The sequence below is a fragment of the Blennius ocellaris genome (genome assembly GCF_963422515.1).
Source record: "Blennius ocellaris genome assembly, chromosome: 1".
Taxonomy (NCBI): domain Eukaryota; kingdom Metazoa; phylum Chordata; class Actinopteri; order Blenniiformes; family Blenniidae; genus Blennius; species Blennius ocellaris.
The window spans coordinates 15,186,021-15,209,501 of NC_137650.1; the positions used below are offsets into that span (position 1 = coordinate 15,186,021).

At 41.4% G+C, this 23,481-nt stretch overlaps 2 protein-coding genes across 2 annotated transcripts in view; both read left to right on the forward strand.

Annotated features, from left to right (window-relative positions):
• aldh1a3 (aldehyde dehydrogenase 1 family, member A3) overlaps positions 1 to 4,925 on the forward strand; it is a 33,967-nt gene extending 29,042 nt beyond the window's left edge. Inside the window, exons 12-13 of the mRNA XM_080499238.1 lie at positions 4,270 to 4,344; positions 4,442 to 4,925. Of these exons, the coding sequence (XP_080355364.1) occupies positions 4,270 to 4,344; positions 4,442 to 4,511 (145 nt within the window). The 3' untranslated portion in view covers positions 4,512 to 4,925. The remainder of the gene's footprint in view (positions 1 to 4,269; positions 4,345 to 4,441) is intronic.
• Positions 4,926 to 8,461: 3,536 nt separating this feature from the next.
• The window catches only part of lrrk1 (leucine-rich repeat kinase 1), a 76,850-nt gene continuing 61,830 nt past the window's right edge, over positions 8,462 to 23,481 (forward strand). The window contains exons 1-3 of the mRNA XM_080497049.1: positions 8,462 to 8,583; positions 12,664 to 12,792; positions 22,079 to 22,260. Coding sequence (XP_080353175.1) covers positions 12,723 to 12,792; positions 22,079 to 22,260 — 252 coding nt within the window. The 5' untranslated portion in view covers positions 8,462 to 8,583; positions 12,664 to 12,722. The remainder of the gene's footprint in view (positions 8,584 to 12,663; positions 12,793 to 22,078; positions 22,261 to 23,481) is intronic.

Consider the following 23,481-nt stretch of genomic DNA (forward strand, 5'->3'; position numbering starts at 1 on the left):
GGGGTTGTAACCCGCTCGCCAGAGGGAGTTATAATGGCTTTAATTTCACGTGATGTTGCTTGATTCTTCAGTTGGTGAGCCAAATGACGTCCAGCTTTCTCGTCATGCTCGTATAGATAACCACGTGTCTGTAAAATAAGTTTTTCAGTTTCATTTGTGAGTAGCAAATTATATTCAAGCTGCAGATCTATTCTTTTTTTCTCTAACTCTGGGCTTGGTGAAGTTGATAATACTTTTTCGATTTCTTTAATTCCTTCTAAAAGTTTTTGCTTGTTGTGTTTTCTTATTCTATTACATTTACTTGTATAAGAAATAATTTCACCTCGGATAACGACTTTAAGTGTTTCCCAGAGGAGAGATGGGGAAATTATGTCTGAATCGTTGTTTATGAGGAAGTTATCAATAGCGATGGAGATTAAATTACAGAATAGTTCATCATTAAGTAACAGCCGATTGAATTTCCATGAGGGAGGTGGTCTATTGTCTGAGGGTAAAGAGAGATCTAGAAGGACTGGCGCATGATCAGAAATCACTATGCTAGAATATTCAATGTTTTTAATACCAGGAAGGAGGGCTTTATCAAGAAAAAAGTAATCGATTTGCGAAAATGATTTATGAACGTGGGAATAGAAGGAAAATTGTTTCTCATCTGTGTGGAGGAGACGCCACGGGTCTACTCCTCCTGTTTGTTCCATGAAAGAGAGAATAGTTTTGGCCATCTTATTGGGGGTGAGATATGTGCTGGATGATTTATCTAAAGGTGGGTTCATTGTACAATTTAGGTCACCCCCTAAAATAAGATGGTGGGTATTAAGGTTTGGTATGAGTGGGATAATCTTTTGAAAATAAGACGCGTCATCCCAGTTTGGGGCGTACAGATTTACCAGGGCGATTGAAATGTTGTTAAGGGAGCCCGAGAAAATCGTAGCCAGTGGTCTCATTTTCTTTTTGCACCATCCACAACTTTTTCAGTCAGACCATGCGAAAACTAGCCCTGCTCCGTGACGTCCCACCACAAAAACTGCAATGAAACCGCAGCTAAAGGTTCCATGCCAATGGGTTTTTATCAGATAAACTGTGCTCCTCCACCGGCTCACCACATGGGTGTGTGCTCTCACTTTTGTTATTTATTCTTTACACTATTATGTGTCAGAGCACTTTTAAAGACTGTTTCATTTTAAAATATGCAGATGACTCAGTGATTGTGAGCCTGCTACATGCATCGCCCTGTCCTTGACAACTTTGTGAGGTGGTGCAAGGACGCACACCTACAGCTCAATATACTGTATCAAAGACCAATGACATGACCATTGACTTCAGGTAAAACACAAAAACACTTGAACCCACCATCATCAAGGAAGAAACTGATTGAATTCAATTGAATTCAAATTCGATGGTGCAGTGGTACAAGTTCACCAAGATTTCTGAGGACAGGCGGTTCTTCCTCAGAGTCCTCAGGAAGAAGAGGTGCTGGTGAGCCTTCTTCACCACCTTGGAGCAGCTGGTCATCCAGGTGAGATCCTCAGAGATGTGGACTCCCAGAAACTTGAAGTTGTTTACATGCTCCACCGCCGTCCCCTTAATGTGGATAGGTGGATGTGGATAAGTATTCTTCCTGAAGTCCACGATGAGCTCCTTGGTCTTCTCAGTGTTGATCAGCAGCTTATTGGTGTCACACCACTCAGCCAGACAATCAACCTCCTCCCTGTAGGCGGTGTCATTGCTGTCTTTGATGAGGCCGATCACCGTGGTGTCATCTGAAACTTAATGATGGTGTTGGAGCCATCAACAGGTCTGCAGTCATGGGTGAGGAGGGACTAGAGGAAGGGACTCATCACACAGCCTTGTGGTACACCGGTGTTTATGGTGATGGTAGATGAACAGTTGTTATCCAGCCGGACATGTTGAGGCCGACTGGTCAGGAAGTCCAGTAACAAGTTGCACATGAGGGAACTGATGCCTAGGTCTGTGAGTTTTGTGATGAGTTTCGAGGGGATGACTGTGTTGAATGCTGAACGGAAGTCTACGAACAGCATTCTGGCATAGGTGTTTTTATTGTCCAGGTGTGGGAGGACATAGTGCAGTGCTATGGAGACTGCATCCTCTGTGCTCCAGTTCTGTTGGTATGCAAATAGATGGGGGTCCATGGTGGAGCTCCCCGGGAGACAGGACTTGAGGTGTGCTTGGACCAGCTGTTCGAAGCACTTTGTGATGATGGGGGTTCGGGCTACCAGGCAGTAATCATTGAGGCTTGATCGGTTGGAGTTTTTAGGTATCGGGACGATGGAGGTGGATTTGAAGTAGGTCGGTACCACAGCACGGGCCAAGAACAGGTTGAATATACCCGTCAGCACTCCTGCCAGGTCCCCAAAACACGCTCTGAAAAGACGTCCAGGGATGCCATCAGGAGCCACAGCCTTATGGACATTAATCCTGTTTAGCACCGCTCCTACATCTTTGGGGGAGAGAGTCAGTGGTTTCATCCATTTTGTTTACCAGAGAACGGACATTGCTGAGGAAAATGCTGGGTAAAGGGAGCCGGTGTGGCATTAGCTTATGCTTAGTTCGTAGCCCTCCATGCCGACCCCGCCTCTGTTTACGTTCTTGGCGCCGTCTGTGTGTCCTTCCGTCCGGCCGGGAAGAGTGAGCAGCCTCCGGTGTTCTGGCAATCTCTGGGAAGAATCAAAGATCGGCGATAAAACTGTTGGGAGTTTTGAGTCCAAATGTCCAGAAGCTCCTGTCTGCTGAAGGACAGCAAAGCGGAGCAATTCTGGATGAATAATCCAGTCAGGAGTAGATAAAAAAAACCTGCTAAATAGCAGATTCTAAAGAGACTCTCTGAGCCTTGCGTTGTTCACGCGTCGCCATCTTGAAACGATGGAACAGGAAGGGATACCAGCATCTGTTTGTTTGTTTTTTATTATTATTATATTGTATCTGCAAAAGTTGGCCCAGTTCAATGTGGACAAAACCCTGATGACACTTTTTTATTGTAGTTTTATTGAATCAGTTTTATCTTTTTCACTGGTGGTTTGGTTTGGAATCCTTCCTTTAAAAGAGAGCAACTCTCTCGGTAAGTTAATAAAATGGGCTTGTCGGCTGATTGGGGAGTCACAGCTGAGCCTACAGTCGCTGCACAACAGGTAGCTGCAGCGACTGGCCAGCTCCATATCCAGAGATGACTCTCATTCCCTGGCCAGAGAGTTTCAGCTCCTGCCATCTGGACAGAGATTTAAAGCCCCAAAACTGAAGACAAGCCGTTACAGGAGCAGCTTTGTTCCTGCTGCTATTTCCCTTCTCAATCAGTCTTGATTGCACCTTACTCATGTGTCTTGTGAATGAAATTCGATTTGATTTTTATCTATTGTCCCTCGCCTTGAATGGGAGGCAGAGCCATCAACTCTCCAGCTCCCGTCTTGTTGAACAAGATCCCAGTTTCAGTTTGGGAGGCTGAAACAGTCTCTACTTTTAAGACGGGACTCAAAACTTTTTTGTGAAGATGACTGTGTTGTATTTGGTTCCATATAAATAAAGTTGAAATTAATTGAATTATTCACGTGTTGGTTCCGAGAGACCGTCCTGGCCAAACTGTGTAGGTGCCACACTGCTGAAACTTCGGCACTGTACATGCACATTCCAGCTGGCTAATCACTATCAGTCATATTTTAATCATATTTAACTTGCGCTCATACAAAAACTCTCTTTTATTACTGAAACAGCTCAGCAAAATACATTGCTGACAACGTAGGAGGCGAGAATTAAACTGTGCAGTTGAAAAGTTAAAATGCTGCTTCAGACGTGTCACGGCTGCTGTGAGGGGGCGTGGCCTGCGAGTTCGGCAGCATCTTGCAGAGTATGAACGGTATGAACAAAATGGGAATTTTGGGGGTCACCAATCAACCTCCCATTCATGGTTTTGCAGTGTGGAGGGAAACCAGAGTACCTGGAGAAAACCCATACATGCAAAGAGAGAACATGCAAACTCCACGAAGACCTAACCCAGACTTGAACCCACAACCTTTCAACCTTTCTCCATTTTTGTAAGCTATTTCTTACTGTGAGAGTCTTTGACTTTCCATTTTCACTCAAAATAACAGAACATTTCATTGTTTTATAAATGGCTTTGAATGCTGTTATTTCTCTGCTTAAACGCTTGATTGGTTTATCTTAAATTTTGAGTGTATTCAAGAGGCTTTATGTGTTTACTTGATGAAATAACCACCAACTCTGTCTGTCACACCACATCTTTCTCACTGTCTCCATGTTTAGGATAAACTGCTATAATGCCCTTCATGCACAGACTCCCTTCGGCGGGTATAAGATGTCAGGCAATGGACGAGAGCTGTAAGAACCTGCAGTTCCCTCACATGTCAGAAGTTTCTATTATATGTACATGATAACAGTGTTTTCATGAACCAATGGCTGTCTGTGTCCCCCCCAGAGGAGAGTACGCTCTGGCCGAGTACTCGGAGGTGAAAACAGTGACCATCAAACTGAGAGAAACCATATGAGACGCTCTCTTCAATCTCCATCATGTGTGGCCTCATCACAACTCACTCCTGTCGTTGCCTTCACTCTGCTGCAAAGAGAATTAGGTTGATATATTATTCTATGCAGTGTATCAGGGTACAAAAAACTTGTATAGCTGAGGATAGGATTTGACTCAACAGTTTAAAAAAATGCAGGTAATGTATTTTAAAGGTTTTCATTTTTTTTTTTTTTCAATGAACATCTCACTATTTGGATCTGAAATTACCTGGAAGAAAGTGGGTCGTTTGATACTTTTGTGAAGCTAAGGATAGAGCTCAGTTCATCTACAGAGAGATGAAAGGAAGAACAATCAATGAAGTCTTTACAATGTGCTGTTTTAAATGCATAAAAATGTGACGATGCATCAAACCACAATTAAATAATAAAGCAATGTATTTAACCTCAGTTTTATAAAAGAAAATTATTGAAAATATAAATCCATTCTTCACAAACGCAGTTGGAAAAGGTCTATGGACCTTGGAGTGATTAAGGTCGTCATCTTTTGGTATAAATACAACTCCATGGACAACACAGGATGAATGAATGAATGAACACATGGATGGATGAATAAATGAGTAGATTGATGGATGATTTGATGAATTCATTGCGATACTAAACTGATCTTGAATACTTCTGAGCCCAAAGTGTTTTATATTTTATGTTACGCCCCAGCCTAGAAGCTACTGGAATGCAACAGAAAATTGCCATCACTCACAACAAACTAGTTATCAGTGCAAGGAAGACTTTATTTACAAGGTGCACTAGTGTTCAACAAACAGACGTAGCCACGGTCTTTCCTTCCTACCGATAAAGAAAAAAAGATTTAACTCAAAAGTTAAAGCCCATTCCAACAAAAGCACACACTGCACTCTGGTTGTTTGACAGAATGAAAGATGGCTGCGCCCCTCTAGTCCAAGCTCTGCCACCTGGTGACGTCATCCTTCCGCCTTATCCATGGTATTTCCCTAGTTTGGCCAATCAGGTCGTCGGGACGGCACAGCCCTGTTTACATCGCTGATTGACAAGGAGAATCACACAGGACACAGAAAACACACACAATATGACTGCATTCAAAACTGTCAAGACAACATGAGGTGTCTGAACATTTACTGTCTGTATTCATCATATCGATCAGATCATATTTTATGATCAATTAAGGCAGAAAACTATGTTTGAAGCAGAGAAACATCGAAAACATGCAGGACAGGATTTTTACAGGACCAGGGTTGGAGACCACTGCCATTATTTCCTTACTATATACAATCCAACAAGCACAAGGATGAAAGCTTTCACACAATTGAGTTCCCTTCTTCTGGTTGATTTGTAAACAATTAATAAACACAGCTATGTATAAGCTGTGTTTATTTAACACCTCATAGAAAGCTAAAAAAATGTGTTGCTGAATATATCTAACTTCGTTTTACATGTGATCAGATGGGAAATGTGTTGGTGATGCAGCTTACATGATGTTTTGCACTTTTGAGCCAAGACTTTAAAGATGAAGGCAGTTGCGCACTTATGAATTCTTCAGCCAAAAATCTTAATTTGAACCTTGAATCTGGGTGTGGCTTCAGGTTTAGCAGTGGCTTGGCATTTTTCGTCGTATCATATGTGGTGCGCTTACCGTACAAGCCATAATGCAGAGCTGACAGGAATTGATTTTGATCAAACCTGTTTGTGCGTATGAAGCAGTTTGTGCAGATACTGGTTTTGTTGCTTTCACACACCTCACACCGGGCTGACAAATAAACTCCCTGTCTCACACAAACACGAAATGACATGAAGTGAAAATACGTACAGAATATATGATACATCTCTAAATGGAATTACAAAAGTTAGATAACAGTTTGCAATGCGTGGATTTACAGCATAAACAGGAATCATTTCACTCTCATCCCACAAAAATGCACAGGGACCATCTGCAAATTGCAAAACTGCAAAACTGCTACAACAGCGACGACAGAAACCACAACAGGTACAACGGTGTGAAAAAGTAGATTGAGATAAATGGATATGTAGCTTTGGATTTTTTTCTTCCCGATTAATAAAACCCTTCATTTAAAAACTGCATTTTGTGTTTACTTGTGTCATCTCTGACTAACATTTAAATTTGTTTAGTTTGAAATATTTAAGTGTGGAAAACACGCAAAAAAAATAAGAAATCAGGAAATCTTTCTTTTTTTCACTGTATGCTTTAACGAGCCTGACCTTCCAAGAAAAAGTGTATTAGTGTAGCACCAGCTGTGGAATGTGTTAATGCTGTTGGGGGGAACAGCGCAGATGACTACGGACATCACTTCCCAGGATTTTTTTTCTATATTTGGTGTAGTTATACCAAATAGCCCCGCAGGTCTCTTCATTTATCATCCTCTGTTATCGTTCCTTTATTGTTCTCCGTTAGACCTCGGATCTCTGATATGGCCTCAGACTGGCTGACGAGCGGTTTGAGCAGTGAGTAAAATCAGTGAGGCGCCAGCTTTGTGGATGGTCCACGTCTTTCTTTCTTTCTTTTATTTTCTCAAGTGCCCAAACAAAAACTTACAAAGTGCTAAAAATGCATTGGAGGATTGCAGAGTGTAGCTTCTCCAGCAGCAGAACAGTGAATGACGTAAAAAGGCGCCTTAAATACACTTCCCTGAACTGGGTGAAACCATTAAAAACTCCATAGGTACTAAAAGTTAACATTGGTGTCTAAAAACTAAGTTAAAATCCTCCAAACCCAAACCATACCTATAGCTTAATGAAATAAAACTCCTATTAACCAATACATCTAAAACCAAACACCTAAATAGTAAATTAAGTTGTAAACCCTACTAAAACTATGTGCAACACCCCCACTTGCTCCTCCTCTTGGTTCTGCCCGGAACCTTCTTTAACGGTGTCCCTCCCAGGGGAAATCTTTTACTCGGACACCGGTCTGAACACAAGACAAGGTGAGTGGAAACTCCTCATACAACACTCTCGCCCACATCTTCAAATATTCACAGCACACACATCAACAACTAAAAGAATAAGCTAGTCTTAAATACACATATTGCACATTGCTCAATTCATTGTTGTGTTGTCTCCACAGGTGGCTGGACCCATCGACAACAGAAGATTCAATAAATAAGTTAAAACAATTGTGTGCAAATTAATTTATATATGTGCAAATATCTTGATCTTAAAGTGCCGTGTGCTTCTTAAAGTGCTGATTAACATTTTAAAGTGCTGTGAGTGCTCAAAATAAAGGAACGAGCTTCCTGTTCGTCGCTATTTTGTTCAGGCAGGCTTTGCGTTAAACTGTGTGAATGTGAGTGAGACGGATATCGTGGTCGATCAGGCTGCTGTGCCATGAGTGACGCAGAACTTTCTTTCACTTGGTATGAGCAGAACCATCGGAACCTCAACGTGTCAAAGACCAAGGAGCTGGCGATAGACCTGGGGAGGAACGGGGTTTAGATTATTGATTGTAGACATCCACATCAATAGATTAATTTTCAAATTATACCATGAAGATTGAGATCCAAAGAATTCAAATTCATACTGGCACAAGAGGGTTTTTTTCTATTTCGTATATATCTGTATTTTGTATGTTTCTGACATTTCTGAAATTAATAAAAAAATCTAAAACTGATTTGTGAGAGTTGTTTTTAGAAGTGGTGTTCTAAAAATAGTATTCAGCTGTTATAAAGTGTAGATTTATGAACGATTGTGACGTCTTTGCGTGCAACATCGTACGTGTGAGTGTTGGACGAACTTTTACTTTTGAAACTCCTATCCGGATGCGCTGTGCGGATCGCGGCGGTCGCGTGAGCTTATTTTGAAAGGTGGGAGTGGAGTTTCCGGCGTGGGTACGACGACTTGGCGCGGCTGTTTCGGGATTGGAAAGTTTGCATCGTGGAATCAGGAAGTTGAGTGGAGCGCTGGTTCGTCTCGCAGTGATCCGTGTCTGCCGCTGCGGAGGACAGCAGCTCCCAGGCGGACAGCCGCTCTTCATGCACCCCCCCCTCCTCCACCCGGATCTCCAGCGGACCTCCGAGCCGGCCGGGTAACCATCGCCGCTCTGTCCGGGTAAACCTCACTGCTCAGCTTCACTTTTATTTTATTGAAGAGACTTAAGGGAACTTTGTTTTGGCAGTTTTCCGTGGTTCTCCGTCACGCCGTGTTTGGCTGCACTGCTCCCCACTGTTGAGCCGTCATGACCCTGCAAACGTGTCCGACACACAAATCTCTGCTTTGTTCCTCTTTTCTTGCTGATGTTGCTTGTTCGTCCAGCTGCTGTGGAGCCACATCCCACCAGGACGTAAACAACTGCAATTCAACCTCCGTCTCGCCAAGCACTGACAGCCTCATCAGAGGAAACCCACATGTGCACAGGGGGGACTTGCAAACTCAAACCCAAAGCATTTATTATAGTGTTTTCAACCATTTGTTTCATTTTATCCAGCGCTTTGGGTGTTGTGGAAACTGAAACTTGACAATGCATCTTGTGTCCCAAGTCATGTGAAGTGGATAGAAACCTTGTCAGAGATTGACAAGACAGTGGCTGCTGTCTGATTGCTGTCCTGTGATCACCTATCCAATCTGACTCCCTCACATTCTTCAGAGTCTGATAAAATATGTGGTACGTGATGAATCCCTTAAAAGTAAATAGATATACAGTAGATTTATGGGCTGGTTATGATTCTTTCTTCATTACTGTCTCCTGTCCGGCAAGATTTGTGGGGACGTCCAACTAAAACAATTTGTCCATGTGTTGTGATTGGGAGTCCCTGTCTTAAGTTGTTCTACCAGAAGAAGAAAAAAAATCATTAAAATATGCTTTCCATAAAAGGCTTCACTTCTGCACATAGAATATACCAATACCCAAAGACAAGACCATTAACACTCGGTTCCACAAGTTTCCAAACTGCAGTTGCCTAAATCGATCACATCAGAGTCGATATGTTTACAAACTGGAATTTGTTGCCGTCAAACTGTTTGTTTTGCTAACTGGCCTGATCTTCAGAAAACTAACAAAGATATCAACATCTGACCAATTCAGACCCCCCCCCAAAAAAAAAAAAAAAAATGCCAGATTTTCCCAGAGAATGTCGGTAGCCTCACAACATGCTACTTATCTGTAATGAAGAAAATTAAATGGAACAAAAGACTTCTGAACAACATTGTTATACATAAAAAAGATGAGGTTGTATTCGTTCAGGTTTTTTTTTTAGCTTTTGTGACCATTTTTAGAATTTTTGCCCCTTTTTTCATGGATGTTTCGCTCTAGCCATTCCGTTGTTTACAGTCGCTGTGTGGTTCCCAATTGTTGGAACAGTTTGAGCTATACTTGCAAATTTTTCTTTTTTCTGTTTTCTATTTTCCTTCCCCCATTTTTCTTTGTCCACTTTTAAAATTGTAATTTCCCCTTATATTCCCCCTTTTTGAAATGTTTTTATTTCCTTTTTCTCTTGCAGAAATGCCTGTAGTTGTGGCTGTTTTAGCAGTTTTATCTTATTTAGCTGATTCAACCATCCAAAATCAGTTTGGAACTGAAATAAAAATAACAATCACGGTGATGTGTGAACCTTGTTTGGACTGGTTATGGGGATGATTGGCTCTATGGTAAGACTTAAGCGAAACAATTTTCTTTCCCCATCAGTTTTTAATTGCATTTCTTTAATGTAAAGTCGGCATGATTTAAGTAAAACACCAGGTGGCAGTAGGGAGTTCCTGCAGTGTGGTGTTGTTGCTAAACTTCAGCATTAGTCGAATATCTCTTTGTAACTTGTGTCACAATGTATTGCCGTGTCTTTTCTTGGTCCCAATGGAGTGATCGAATGACTCACTGCTCACTCTTGTGGTAGAAAGTTGTATTACATCTCTTAGCAGGCTGTGGTGAGCTGGTTTGTTTAATATCAACATTTCACTGCAGCAATCCGATGACTTTTTCTCAGGTTGTTTCTAATTTTCTTTTCGCTCTCACATGCTGCCACTGTTAAAGGAAAAATAACATAATTAGTTACATTATGAGCTCATTTGGCCCGGAGTACGACTTATTCCACATGTCGAAGCTCCATCAGTCGGAGCGTCTCGTTGTGTTTGTAGTTTCCTGTGAAGGGTGTGTTCACACATGTTCTGAGGGTCTGAGGTCACAGAGAAAATGGCCCCAGAACAAGTACTTCTCCTTCACAGCGATACTTTCTTTGTGACATTTCACCAGTAGACTATGGTTCACGTGTTGGTAAGACAAACATTTGTCGAAAACGTTATAGCTCTGCCGAGATGATTTGGTTTGTGAGATGTTGTGGGGCTTAGGAAGCCAGAAAGGGAGGGGCTCATGCTTTTCAACCAAATATAACTCTTTAGGAGAAGTCATTACACATTAGTGTACATTGCATTGACCTTTTGATAAATACACCATCTCATCCATATCTACTAAATGGCACTATCAGTAAGTACACTTGGGTCTATTAGATTTTGTATTGATATTTGAATTTTTTTGGGTTATTTTGATCACTTCTTCAGTTCCCAGCATTTGAAAAGCTGCAGACCTTGTTTTTTTTGTCATTTTTGTGGCTCTAACTTCTAGCCTGTTGCTGTTGATTCAACGCCGGTATAAAAGTGAAATACGATCGCATGTCGGCACGGCCTATGTTGACATTCAGAGCATTAATTCAAAGATTACTTTTTTGGCGGACTATATATCATTATAATAACATATGACAGAAAAGAAGTTGGACTGAAGTGTGAGAAATGTTTCCATTCAAATTTATGCTTTTCAATTTCCACAATGTTCAACTTCATTTACCTTAAAAATTTGAATTAAGTGACAATTTGTTTTGTTGACTCTCTCATTTTTTGGCGCCTCTGTGATGTGGCCACCAAGTATAAAATAATCAGGGAGAGAAATGAGTGAATAAATACGTTGCACGTTCGGTTCATCTTGAATTTGCACAGTGCCCTGAAACCTAATTTATCATACTTCAGTCAAGTCCTGTTGCGCTATGCATATTGTTGATAATGTGGGCTTATGTATGGTAAATTAGAGGCTAATGTAGGTCACGTATCCTGGATGTGTATGACCAGGCGATGAAAGCTTACTTGTCTGAAGCATTTACATGGTGGAAACGAGAAGAGTAACCATGAGCATTATGCCAGCTGGAGGCTGCAAACACTCCTCTCTGCATAGCACCAGGATCTCCTTGATTATTTTCTGCAGCATTTCTATTCTATTGGTTGATTAAAGCGTCGTAAATTACGGACTCTTTTCCAGCCCTCTTGAATTTGTTTCACTCTGCATGTGTGAATTGTTTTTTCTGCTTTATGTTTTTGTCCATCCACCCATTATTGTCAATCTCTGTTGCAATAACATATAATCAGTAGGACAAAACCAACCCTTCATCACAGTGAGTGATCACATCACTCTGTGGTCATCAGCGAGTTACTGGAGGTTAAAGTTCTGCCTTTTTCACTGGTAGATTTATGTCCTCATTTTCTTTGTGTCTTTGTGTAAATGCACCCTTACTTTGAATATTGGGGGGGGGGTGTTATTTCTTGTACTGGCAACAAGAATTATTTAGCAAAAGGAGGATACCTGTTATAAAGCTTGTGTAATTGCTCAAAGTATGGGAGGGTGAGACATACTTGCTTAGCTTAAAGTCAGATTCCCTAATTGATTCCCATTATAAAACCTAACAAATAATAACCACTAAGATTCAAAGGCAGTCGGCACATTTTATGTTTGAATTATCATTTTGCTGTTGCTCTCCCCATCCTGTGAAACCATGCTGTAAGAATACCTTACTTGATAGGAATTAGACACATGTGCATCTCACTAAATATTAGTTTATTTGTGTGTTTATTAGACAAAGATGCTTGCCTGCCTCAGAACTATTTTGCACTCTCCTCATCAAGTCAAACCAGTGTGACCTCTGACCCGCCTCAGCGAGGAAACGTTTCCCTCTGCTTCCTGGACGTTTTACCACATTCTGTTGAACGTTAAAATCCCCCGAGATCACCACAACGCTGACTGGTATCTGTATGATTTGAAAGCCATGCTCACGATTGCCTGGTTGGATAATTGAAAGACTGAGCAGGAGAAAGTAAAATGACAAAAAGAAAGAGGTTTGATCTGTGAAGTTGACTTGCTTGTGTCTGTGTGTGCAGGCTGATGGTAAACACAGACCTCCTCTCTGTGCTCACACTCACCGCTGACAGAAGCAGAAATGTCCTACTGGTCTGTCGGCCTTCCCAGCGACTCCAGAGAAACTCCCAGCAACATGGAGCAAAACATGTGTGAGTAGCGAACCAACTTTCCATTCATTACACACACACGCACACGCACACGCACACACACTCGGCTGCTGCAGTGAGCTCAGAGTTCACAGGCCGGTTCGGACAAAACACTGAAGGCAGTAGTGTGTGTGCGTCTGTGTGTGTGTGGTGCTCAAATTTAGCAAAGAGAACTGAAACTGAGTCGGTTTCGAAAACTTCATCTGCCGAGAGCGTGGAAGGTGTCGCCTCATGTAACTCGCCAAACATTCTCTTCCATAACACTCTCCTGTCAGATCAGCTTCAATCACTGACGCAAAGACTTTTGTTGGCTGCAGTGATGGTGGTGTCAATGTCTAAAACGTCCTGCAAAGCGCAATGTTTGAAAATGTTTTACAGCTGTTCTATTTGACTGTCTGGAAGCACAATGGGGTTTTAACTAAATATCAGGCGAATGTTCAATAACACTAAGTATTGTGATACCAATGTAATAAATCCAAACATGTGTAAAGTGTGCAGTATTGATTTTGTTGTTTTTGTACATTTTTCTTTGATTTTTGTGCTTCTGACTTTCACTTTGTCGCCCTGATGGGTGAATTTTCTTTAAAATTTTCACATTTTAATCTTCACATTAAATATGATATGCAGCACTGGCTTTAACACAAAAAAAACATTCCTCTTCATGTACTATTTATACTAAATGTCCTAAAAATAACATTCCCACAGAAGTAGACGCAGTAACCAGTGTTGATATTATGTTAAAGATAAAAATTGTGGACATTTACTGAAAAATTTATATTTATAAACCTAGAAATCAGCAAGTTAACCTTCAGCAGCAGCATAACAGTAAATAATCTTGAATAATTCCAAGCAAAACTGTTGTTTTTGTGCTGAACATTCGGTGGTTGGAGTGTTTTGGCAGCTGTTGCCACTTCGTCATTTCAGTTTATCATCCTCACAGGTTCTTGAAGCAGAGACCTCCAACACTAATTCAGTGACTGACCAGGAAATCTTTGCCTGGGTTTGTCTCCAAATCCATTTGCTGCATGTAACTGTCGCAGTCCATTGACCAACCGTGAATGCCATGAAGCAGTTGCATACTCAAGTTCATTAAAGTAAACAGAAGTACAATCAAAAGTCTGCAACCCTTGTACCAGTTCCTCAAACACCCACTGATAAGGCTGGACCTTCTGAGTTAGCTCGGGATCTGATAAAGTGTCAGATAAGACCTATCGTCTTAACTTGTGTTATATCTTGTACTGACACTCTAGATGACTTTATCCTCTGGACTGTTCATTTGGAGCCTTTTCATTGCCAGTTTTCTCTTCAGTCATTGGTTCTGATTATATTTAATTGTTATCAGTTTCTGGCAACAGCATTCTGTATCCAATCACCTGATTATCAATATGTATGAATAAAATGAGCTCATAACATCTGCAACAGCAATTTCAAACTTCAGTTTCCCAACTCAATCTGCTCAGTCTGTGAGTTATTGTCAAAACGGAGGAAATAAAATGCGAGTGATTCACTTGGATGTTCATTTTTATGGAACTAACATAGTAATATTCAAAACTTTTTTTTTTTTAAACTGTAAAGATTGGTAACTTGTCAGCATCATCAGTTTTTCAGAGTGGTGTGTTAATAGTTTCCTACTGGAATAACCACTATCCTGAATAACCCTGATTTTCTTCTCAGCCAATCACAGGTGAACTCACCTCTGAGTCAAACTGTTGCCATGGTAACAATGTGACTGACAGGCTTTTAGCCACTAATATCAATCTGTGCTTCTGCTGAAATGAGTCCACATGTTTCTGTTCTGGCTGCTCTGCTCACTCTAAAATGTGGAATGGATTTCGTGAACGGAGGCGAGTCTCAATGAGATGTGGCGTAATGAGTCAGAAAATCCTTTCCACATTTTGCAGCCAGCTTAGGATGCGACTTTTCATGACAACATGTCACTGTTTGGATGGATTTTACGCTCAAAACACCACAAAGTATCGACGTGAATGTTTGGAAAGGCGTTGTACAGCGAGCCGGACGCTCTGCAGCCAGACGTCACCGTTTTATAACGCCAGCGCACCGAGGAGAACGGCACTGACCGCGGCATCAAAACAATGAATTACAATTGCTCCGCGTTAGCAGGCGATACCACCTCCGTGAAGCTGCGTCGTACTCCCTGAAAATAGTCCCAATCATTTGTGTTGCTACAACTGTAAAAATTGCAGTTTGCGCTGTGTTGCTAAAGAATATCTCCAGGGATTAATTAAGTGATTCTGAGGTTTTAAAGATGGACCGAGTTTATTATGAGACAATGTCAGGCAGACCCCCACATTGTCCAAAGTGAACAAAATAGTTTGTACTACTTCCTTTTCTGACATTATACTAACCTCAAGTTGCCTTTTGAGAGAATACATGCATACAGTCGTACATTTCATACTTTACCATAGAGAGGAGTTTATTACAGCCTCATATAAAATCAACAATAGTGATAATATTAAAGCAAACACAGCTCTGGTATCGGAATAATATCAGTATCGGCAGATATTCAAATTTGGGTATCAGATCGGAAGTCAAAAATCCTGGATCGGTGCTTCCCTAGAATCCACACTTGTAATGAAAGTCTGGGTCATCCGAGAGTTCTGGGACCTCATTTACTTATTTAAAGGTTGCTTACGCACAAAACAGGTCCTGATGGATGTGTACGCCAATTCCCATGCAAACTTTGTGATCCAAAAAAGTAAACCCTGTAGGAGAACTTTTGCCCTTGCACATGCGCATTATGGAGACGAGAAAACTGGCGCCGCTTATGGTGAGGTGGAGAATTGAAGCCAGATTACATTTAATGTCTTTGCATATCAGACTTATTGATCCACGTAATCTTCAACTGCCAAGTGGTATTGTTCTAGATGTTCCTTTAGTGACCCATTAATGCTGAATCAGCAGCATTATGTTCATATGTCAGACTTTCATCGTCAAAAGATATAGAGTGTTTTTTCAGATACCCAGGTATGTGTAATTGTGGCCGGAGTTTGACACCCCTGCATTAGTGCATTAGTATATAGTTTTTAAATCCTGGATTTTCTCTGGACACTATGTAGGGCTAAACATTGCCAAAGTTAAATAAGTATACCACTAAGTAATTTTGTGTCAAATAATTAAAATTGAATACACGTGTCATTAAATGCACTATTAATTCAATTTCCAAATAATTTTATAAAAAAAACAACAACCAAAAAAACAACTATATAATTTCACTCTTTCATGAATTATTTCATGGTTCTGTGTTGCTTCATGAATTGTATCTGTCAAACGCCCATCAAAGTCAGGGGGTGTTGGTTCCTCTGCACATCAAGTCGTGGCCGATCAATCCCAGATAATATAGTGATGTAGAGCTCGTGAACATATTCCAATACACTGGGTGGTGCCATGTGTTGAAGCCTGCTCCGTACTCGCAGTAAAACTCCAGACTCGTATCTTGTTTCCGCCAAACAGGTGAACTTTTATTTCTTATCTTCTGCTTGTGAGGTTATGTTCATCTTGGGCTGGTATCCTAGGCATCACTCACTAGCACATCCCTGTAGTGACACATAACCAACAATAGATCCTAATGTTACAATCCACAAACAGAAAAAAACGTTTTCTTTGAGATTTTTACAATTTTGTTTGTTTTGGTCAGCCGGATTGGAGGCTCTTGCGGGCCGGTTTTGATGCACAGGCCTCATGTTTGAAACCCCTGGAATACAGTCTGAGGAGAGGAACAGCTTGTTGCTGCCTCACTGTGTGCAAATCTGAAGATTTGTTTCTTACCTTTCATAATGACTTTTGTTCACGTTTTCCTCACTATGAAAACCGTTTGAAAACTACAATTTACTTATTTAACGTTTGCAGTGAAGAAACTGTTAGATTATTTCTCAGAATTTTTTATTCCGCTTAATTATATTTTTGTCTAAGTACACACGAGTCCTGAAGGTGTTTCCAGTTCAGTGGACTGTGAAGTGTAAAGGAGCTCCACCTGTATAGGGACTCTCCTGAAGAGCTTCCTGGGGAGACGGAACGTACCACTTAAAGAGAAGAGGGGTGGAATAATCCAAGTGCTGCTGACTTGAAAGTGTTACTCATCCTTGAAAATATACATGAGTGAATAGTCAGACACAATTTTAAGTATTTTTCACATTGTAGTTGATGGAGGACAAAAAGAAATCTTTGAACTTGTAAAATTCAGCAAATCCGATCAGAGTATAAATCGACGCAAAGATGAAAACAGAGAGTGGGGAGGCGGAGAGGCTAGTGTGGGTATCGCACAAAGCAGCATCGTCGTCTCCCTCTCTCTCTCTCTCTCTCTCTCTCTCTCTCTCTCTCTCTCTCTGTCTCTCTCCTGCCCCCCGTCCCCTCCCCCCTCCTTCCTGTGCCCTTACCTCTCCCTCCCTACTTCTCCCCTCCTGCCTCTGTCCTCTATCTGGAAACGAGTGGTGGGAGATCATCCTAGGATGCTGGAGGACGGCGAGCAGAATCCGCTCGGCAAGCCGGGATGAGAGCAGGAGGAGGGAAGTGATCAGGCGTAGGTGTGTCGGCTGCAGGCGCGAAAGAGGAGGATTTGCTTCACTGCTATGAGCAGGTCAGTGAGCGAGAAAGAGGATCAGAGGGGCAGAGCCAAACGCTGACGGGAGGCTTGTTTAGAAGACTGGCTCCGCTGTGACATCAGATCTTGTTCAGGCAGGATGCTTTACGCCCGGGAATCGGCAACCTTAACAAATCTGAAGGGAGGCTCACACAATGTAGCAGCTTGGTATGTTTTTAAAGCCTTTGAATTAGTGCCTCAATGGACACTGCACAAATCCTCTATTGACAGATAAACACAATGTTAATTTGATAAATACCTATTGCATAAATAGAGTTTAAATCTGAGTAAAATTAAGCTGAAATTCTGAGGTGGGTAACTGCAAAAACAGCATTTTTTAAAGTGTCATTTATGGATTTAAAAGTGTCATTTACAGGTTAGTGACCAATACAGCACGTTGTCTTCTTGGTTCTTGCATTTATTTTGTAGTATGTAGCTTTGTCATTTTGTTGAAAATCCATTTATGCACGGTGTTATAGTGTTTAGAACTTCCGTTCACAGTGAGAAAGTCCCCAGTTCGAGTCCAGGTTTGGAGGTCTCTCTTTGTGTAGTTTGCATGTTCTACTTGAGTTATTTCCTCCCACGGTGTAAAAACATACATTGGAGGTTAATTTAAATGGCCCATTCCCATTACGACAGTATTCTTAAAGTATACAGTAAATATTCGATTTACTTGTGCATGTTGTCCAACTCTGAAAAAGAAAAGTGAAATCTTTTCTGCAGTTTTCAATGAAACTGGGCTGATAAAATACAAATCGTTTGTGTGGATTTTCCTTTCCATTTCAATTTCAAACACCTGTAAATAAATACAATTCTGTGGGCTCCATGAGATCACTTGGGCTGCTTTGACATTGAGCCCAGATTTATTGCTCACTTACTTGTGAGACTTTAGTTGTGCAACACGTCTTAAGAGCTCCAGCAGAACCTTGGTGAACAAAGGTCTCCAGTCACAGTCTGACCTGCTCAGAGTTAAAACCTTCCAGTATTTGGATTATTGCAAGAAATACATTAAAGTAAACCCATTTTTTATTTTATAATCCAAATGTTTAATATGTTCAGATTCATGCAATAGAAACAGTCACTGGATTATATTTAAGTTAGTTTCCCAACACAAGATGGGTGGTTAAATGTGTTCTTTTCATCTGTTGCCATATTAAAACATCCTGATGGCACCTTGGTGTAGTGGTTTGCTGTGCCATGTCCCACTGTAAGACCCAGGTTTGCTCATCTGTGCCTGTTTATTCATTTATTTATTTTTAATTATTATTTCAGCTTTTTCTCACAACTCAAACACATTCTTGTCATGTTAATTAGGTTTTCACGTGAAAACATTTTTGTTATGTTTTGGGCGCCCTTTACATGACAACTGTGCCACTGACAACGCAACTTTTTAAAAATTGCTCCCAAGGTGGAACTTTTTGAAAATGCTCCGACTCAGTCTCCATGGAAACAGGGGGGGGGGGACGCAACTTTCTACAAATGTTCGGGATCAGCTACTGTGCAGACGTTGGAAACGGTGCATGCGTGCACCGCGGCTTTCAGAAATAGGCCTCCAGACCGTCGTGACTCCCAGTCCATATATTCTCCTGCCACTTGGTAGTTTGAAGCAAAAAGAGCAAATCAGGACAGACTGAAGCTGCATTAAGCTACATGACGCTAACAGCAGGAAGAGTGCGGCCATAGACCTATAGAACTACAATTATATAGAGGTTTATAGAGCAGGAATCTACTTCTAAACTTCTATGTGCTTTGTCTTCTTCTGCGTTTTTTGTTTGTTTGGTAAGTCACAGTGCCTCTAAAGGCCTGGTATGTCTACTACATACCCTGAAGCCTCGTGTTGAGCCGTGTTTATAGTGACATGTGGACAGAATTTTTTTTAAGAAGGCTGGGGAGACTTTTTTTTTTTTTTTCATTATGTGGATGTACCCTCAGTTGCTGCGAGCACCATTGTTGCGTAATCATCGTAGACACCTAAAACACATTGAAAATGTTCTGCTTGCACTTGAAAGCATTGACATGTAAACAAGGTTTTAGTTCCCACTAAAAGGTGTTAGATTTTCACCACAGCGAAGTTCCCATTTCAGTAAGGCCGCCTGTGTTGTTCACTTTGATAATTGCACAAGAAACAAAAAAAGGAGATCTTAAGCCCCCGTTTCCACCGCACAAAAAGAGCGGGGACGGAACGGATCTTATGAATCCTTTGTTGTTTACATCCTCCACTTTGCACTTGTTGTTTAGTTAACTGTTATTTTTTGCAGCAGCAGAGCTGCAGCCACAACTTCCGTGTTGGTTCTGTGAGAGCGAACGCTCCGGTGACTCGGCTGGCTGCGGCTCTGGGACACGGGAGCCTTGAGCTTTCTGCTCAAATGCAGGAGCAGCCTCGCGTTTGAACAGAAACCAAAGACCGCCGTGGGTCTGTGGTAATTATAATCCTAACCTGAGTGGGACAGGATTCACTTGACGTTTTGAAAACGTTTCACCATCAGTTCATGATAAAATAGGTTATTAGGTCAGCCGTGGCAACTCTGATCCAAATCCAAAATTCATGACAGAGTTTTAAATATAAAAGTGCAATAAATTGTGATTAATTCACCTAATTTGTACAACTAACATCATTTTACACAATTGACAGGCCTGATCGTTTCTTGGCCGAAATCAGGAGCAAGAAACTCAGAGAAAAATAGCAACAATGCACACGTTTAAATCTAAAATAAAAAATCCCAGCATTTAAATCTGGTGTAAATTAGGCCCAATAGAAGCAACACTGTTATTTAGAAGCACAGACACTAACATCAGTATTACTTTTACAACATAATGACTACTTTTACTTTTATTAGTCTCAAATAATTTATATTATCTGTAAATGCAGATTGCGGGTTTCTGGGATTCCTTTTCAAAACAAATCTCAACTCCTCTGCTGCTTGGATTTTAGCATCATGTAAGATGCTGACAACATGTGAATAGCTTATTTGAATGTATTTGCTGTACTTCTTTTTTATTGATTTTATTGTGTTTAGTTTGTTTGCAGCATAGTGGCTCTTTGTGGTTGTGCTTTATAAAAGATAAATCGAACTGGATTTGTTTAGAAACTTCGGAGTTGCTCAATAGCCAATTCTCGCCAGGTTCTTGTGCCTCTCCAAGTCTGTGAATGTCTCCCATTAAAAGTTCAGCATGTACACACATTTGAAAATGCTAATATTTGTTTTTTTCTGGTGGTAACATTTCTGGACAGGATTCCTCAGGATGTGTTGATCACCTGGACATGGGAAAATGAGAACTTCCAGCTCATCCTTTGGTTCTGTGAGGCCGTGGCACTGGAGTATTGACGGGGTCTGGGAGGTCTCTGGGTCTAATGGTTTCACTCCCTCAGGCTTTCTCAAATAGCCTCAGCAGCCAAGTCAGGCCCAGTCTGTCTTAATTATTCATTGAAACTCCACCGGGATCCATAAAGCAGGTCCACGCATCTCAGACACAGCTGGGAATGTACACACAGGAAATTAATGACAAAGAGGAAGAGTAGATGAATAAATATGTCGGTACATTTTTAAATGACAGAGCAGTTTAACTGACTGACCAGTGATTTACTGGTAAAATCTATGTGAGTTAAACATGGACATTCTTTTTTGTATTCTTGATCGGGATGTCTCTGCTTTGCTGAGTCATCATAAATACACAAAGTTCAAGATTTTCTAATAAATACAGTATATCACATCAAGGTACCTTTTTCTCTCTTTTCATTTAGAGGAACAATCAAAAAGTATTTTAACTCCCATCACCATGTATTAAAGGTTGCCAACTACAAACTCCAACTTTAAAAGAGGAGACACATTAGTAAATCTGTAATTCTGTTCATATTAATCAAGACTGAGCATCATTAACTATTTAAAGGCAGAATTTATGTTGCAGAAACAGCATCAGATGGTTCAAGGGTTCACCTTTTAGCCATTATGACCATGACGAGTGAATTGATTGACAATACCGGTAATAACCGATTATTTCTCTATCATGTCACCTGGTATTGGGTAGAATAGATTCAACCAAACATATTTTGTCCTCAAAGATTTGTTAGAAGCAGAAAAATGGCTGAATGTGGACGACTGTGTCAGAGTGTCCTGGTCTCCACTGGCCAAAATCCATCACACGACTTTCGGGATCTTTCGGTGACACTTTGGTTCCAGATCACAGCATCCCTTCAGAGTGCTGGTGGTCTGCATGCTTCCAAGGCTCGGGGCTGCTTGAGCAGAAACAGATGTAGGAAAGGTGGTCATAATGTTACGGCGTATCAGTGCAGACCACACACAGAGCAGTCTGAAATCTGGTGAAGCCCAGTGAGTGGAAGAAGCACTGAGGAGGTACTCCAACTGCTTGGACTTGACCACTGGTACAATCCAGAGAGTTTGAAGATTTGAATGTTTCTGCCTTTTATTTGACTTTAGTACCTGCCACCAGAGGCTGTAACTCTTTCACAGCCTGCGCTAATCCAGTTAGCAGTACTGATTCACGCCATGCGAGGGTTCCTTAATAAGGTGACCTAATTCTAGATGCAAGCTGCTAACAGGACTACAGTGATAGCATGTTTTCACCCGGCAGCGTGCTGCGGCACGACTCCGCAATCCCATTCATCATCACATACACTCCTCTTAGGCTCGTTTAATCTGATTCCCCCTGTGTGTGTGCTCGTCGTGCTGTCAGGCCCCGGGGAGGAGATGGGAGCCAAAACTTCGCTGGTGGGGGGGCCGCCATCGCTGGTTCCTTCTCCCACGCTGGAGAACATCCAGGAGGCGTACAAAGACGGGGAGGAGGACATGGCCAGGAAGCTGATTCAGAAAGCCTGCAGTGTGGAGAGCAGCTCGGGGACGGCCCACATCGACGGGGTGAGTGCGTTTGATCTGTGGTCATCACTGTCATGGTCGGTGCCGTGTGGCGAGTTCCAAGCATTTAGAGACAGGCGAGAAGTGTTATGATGATGGATAGATGCTTCCCAGAAAACTAATAAACAATAGGACTATTGTATATTTCAAATAATTGTATAAATAAAATAATTGAACCTGCAAGCAGCCTTGGTCGAGACGTTGCACTCTGGCCTGTTGATAAAATGTACATTTTGAAGGTTTTAATAAACAAGGACTTATATTTTACAGGAGTTGTGGGCTTATATTTTGAAAGCTAGCTTAAGCCTAGCCGAGCTCACCACTTAATATCCATTTTGAAGGTTTTAGGTGTCATTTTTAATGAACAAGGACTTTTATGATGAAGGACTTTGGAGCTTTTGTTTTGAAAGCCAAGACAACTCCTCACAGATCTCACATTTATGGGCAAATTTGAATCATTTTAGAGTTTTTGAGGGGAAAGGTTGTTGTCTTTCAGTGTATGTGGGTTTGAAAGCAGAAAGACTTATACTTTACACACCAGGAGCCTTAGCCATATGTGTTATATTGTCTTTTTCGTCAGATCCTTGTTGTGCTTCTGATCTGCTCACTTTGTCTATAGGAGTCACGGTTTAACCACAGTTGCCACTTGTTGGAGGTGTTTGATAACGGTGGTTTTCCCTGAGATTTTTTTTTCCTTTTCCAATGTTCTTCTTCAATTAGAGAAAAAGCCGCTGGTGGGATTCAGGGTTGGGACCTTTGATGATAACAAAATAACTTTTTTTATCAGAAGTGTCTCCTCTGTCATTTACGGGTGTTACACTTTACACCTGATGGATTCTTCAGAAAATGTTGTCTATCTCTGATATCCGAACCCTGAAGTGGGGAGAATTGATGTCTTTTCTGAGCTGGATCTAATGCTGTGTTAGCTGGAAGCGAACGTTAGCAGAAATCTTTCGAGTTGTTCCTGTGCAGCCTGAATGCTGAAAGACTACTGTGGGCACCATCCAAGAAACCATGTCTTCTGTAAACTGCCTACTCCAAAAGGCTAATAAAACGATCATTGACTTTAAAGAGGACTTACGGCGGCTCTCCAAAGAACTGGAGAAGAAGGACGTCATGTTGTCCAGCTTCATGGAAGTAGCCCGGGGCCAGTCCAAACACATTACCTCGCTCAATGCTCCCATTCAGGACTTTCAGGACACAGTCGAGTGGGATCCTGCCACT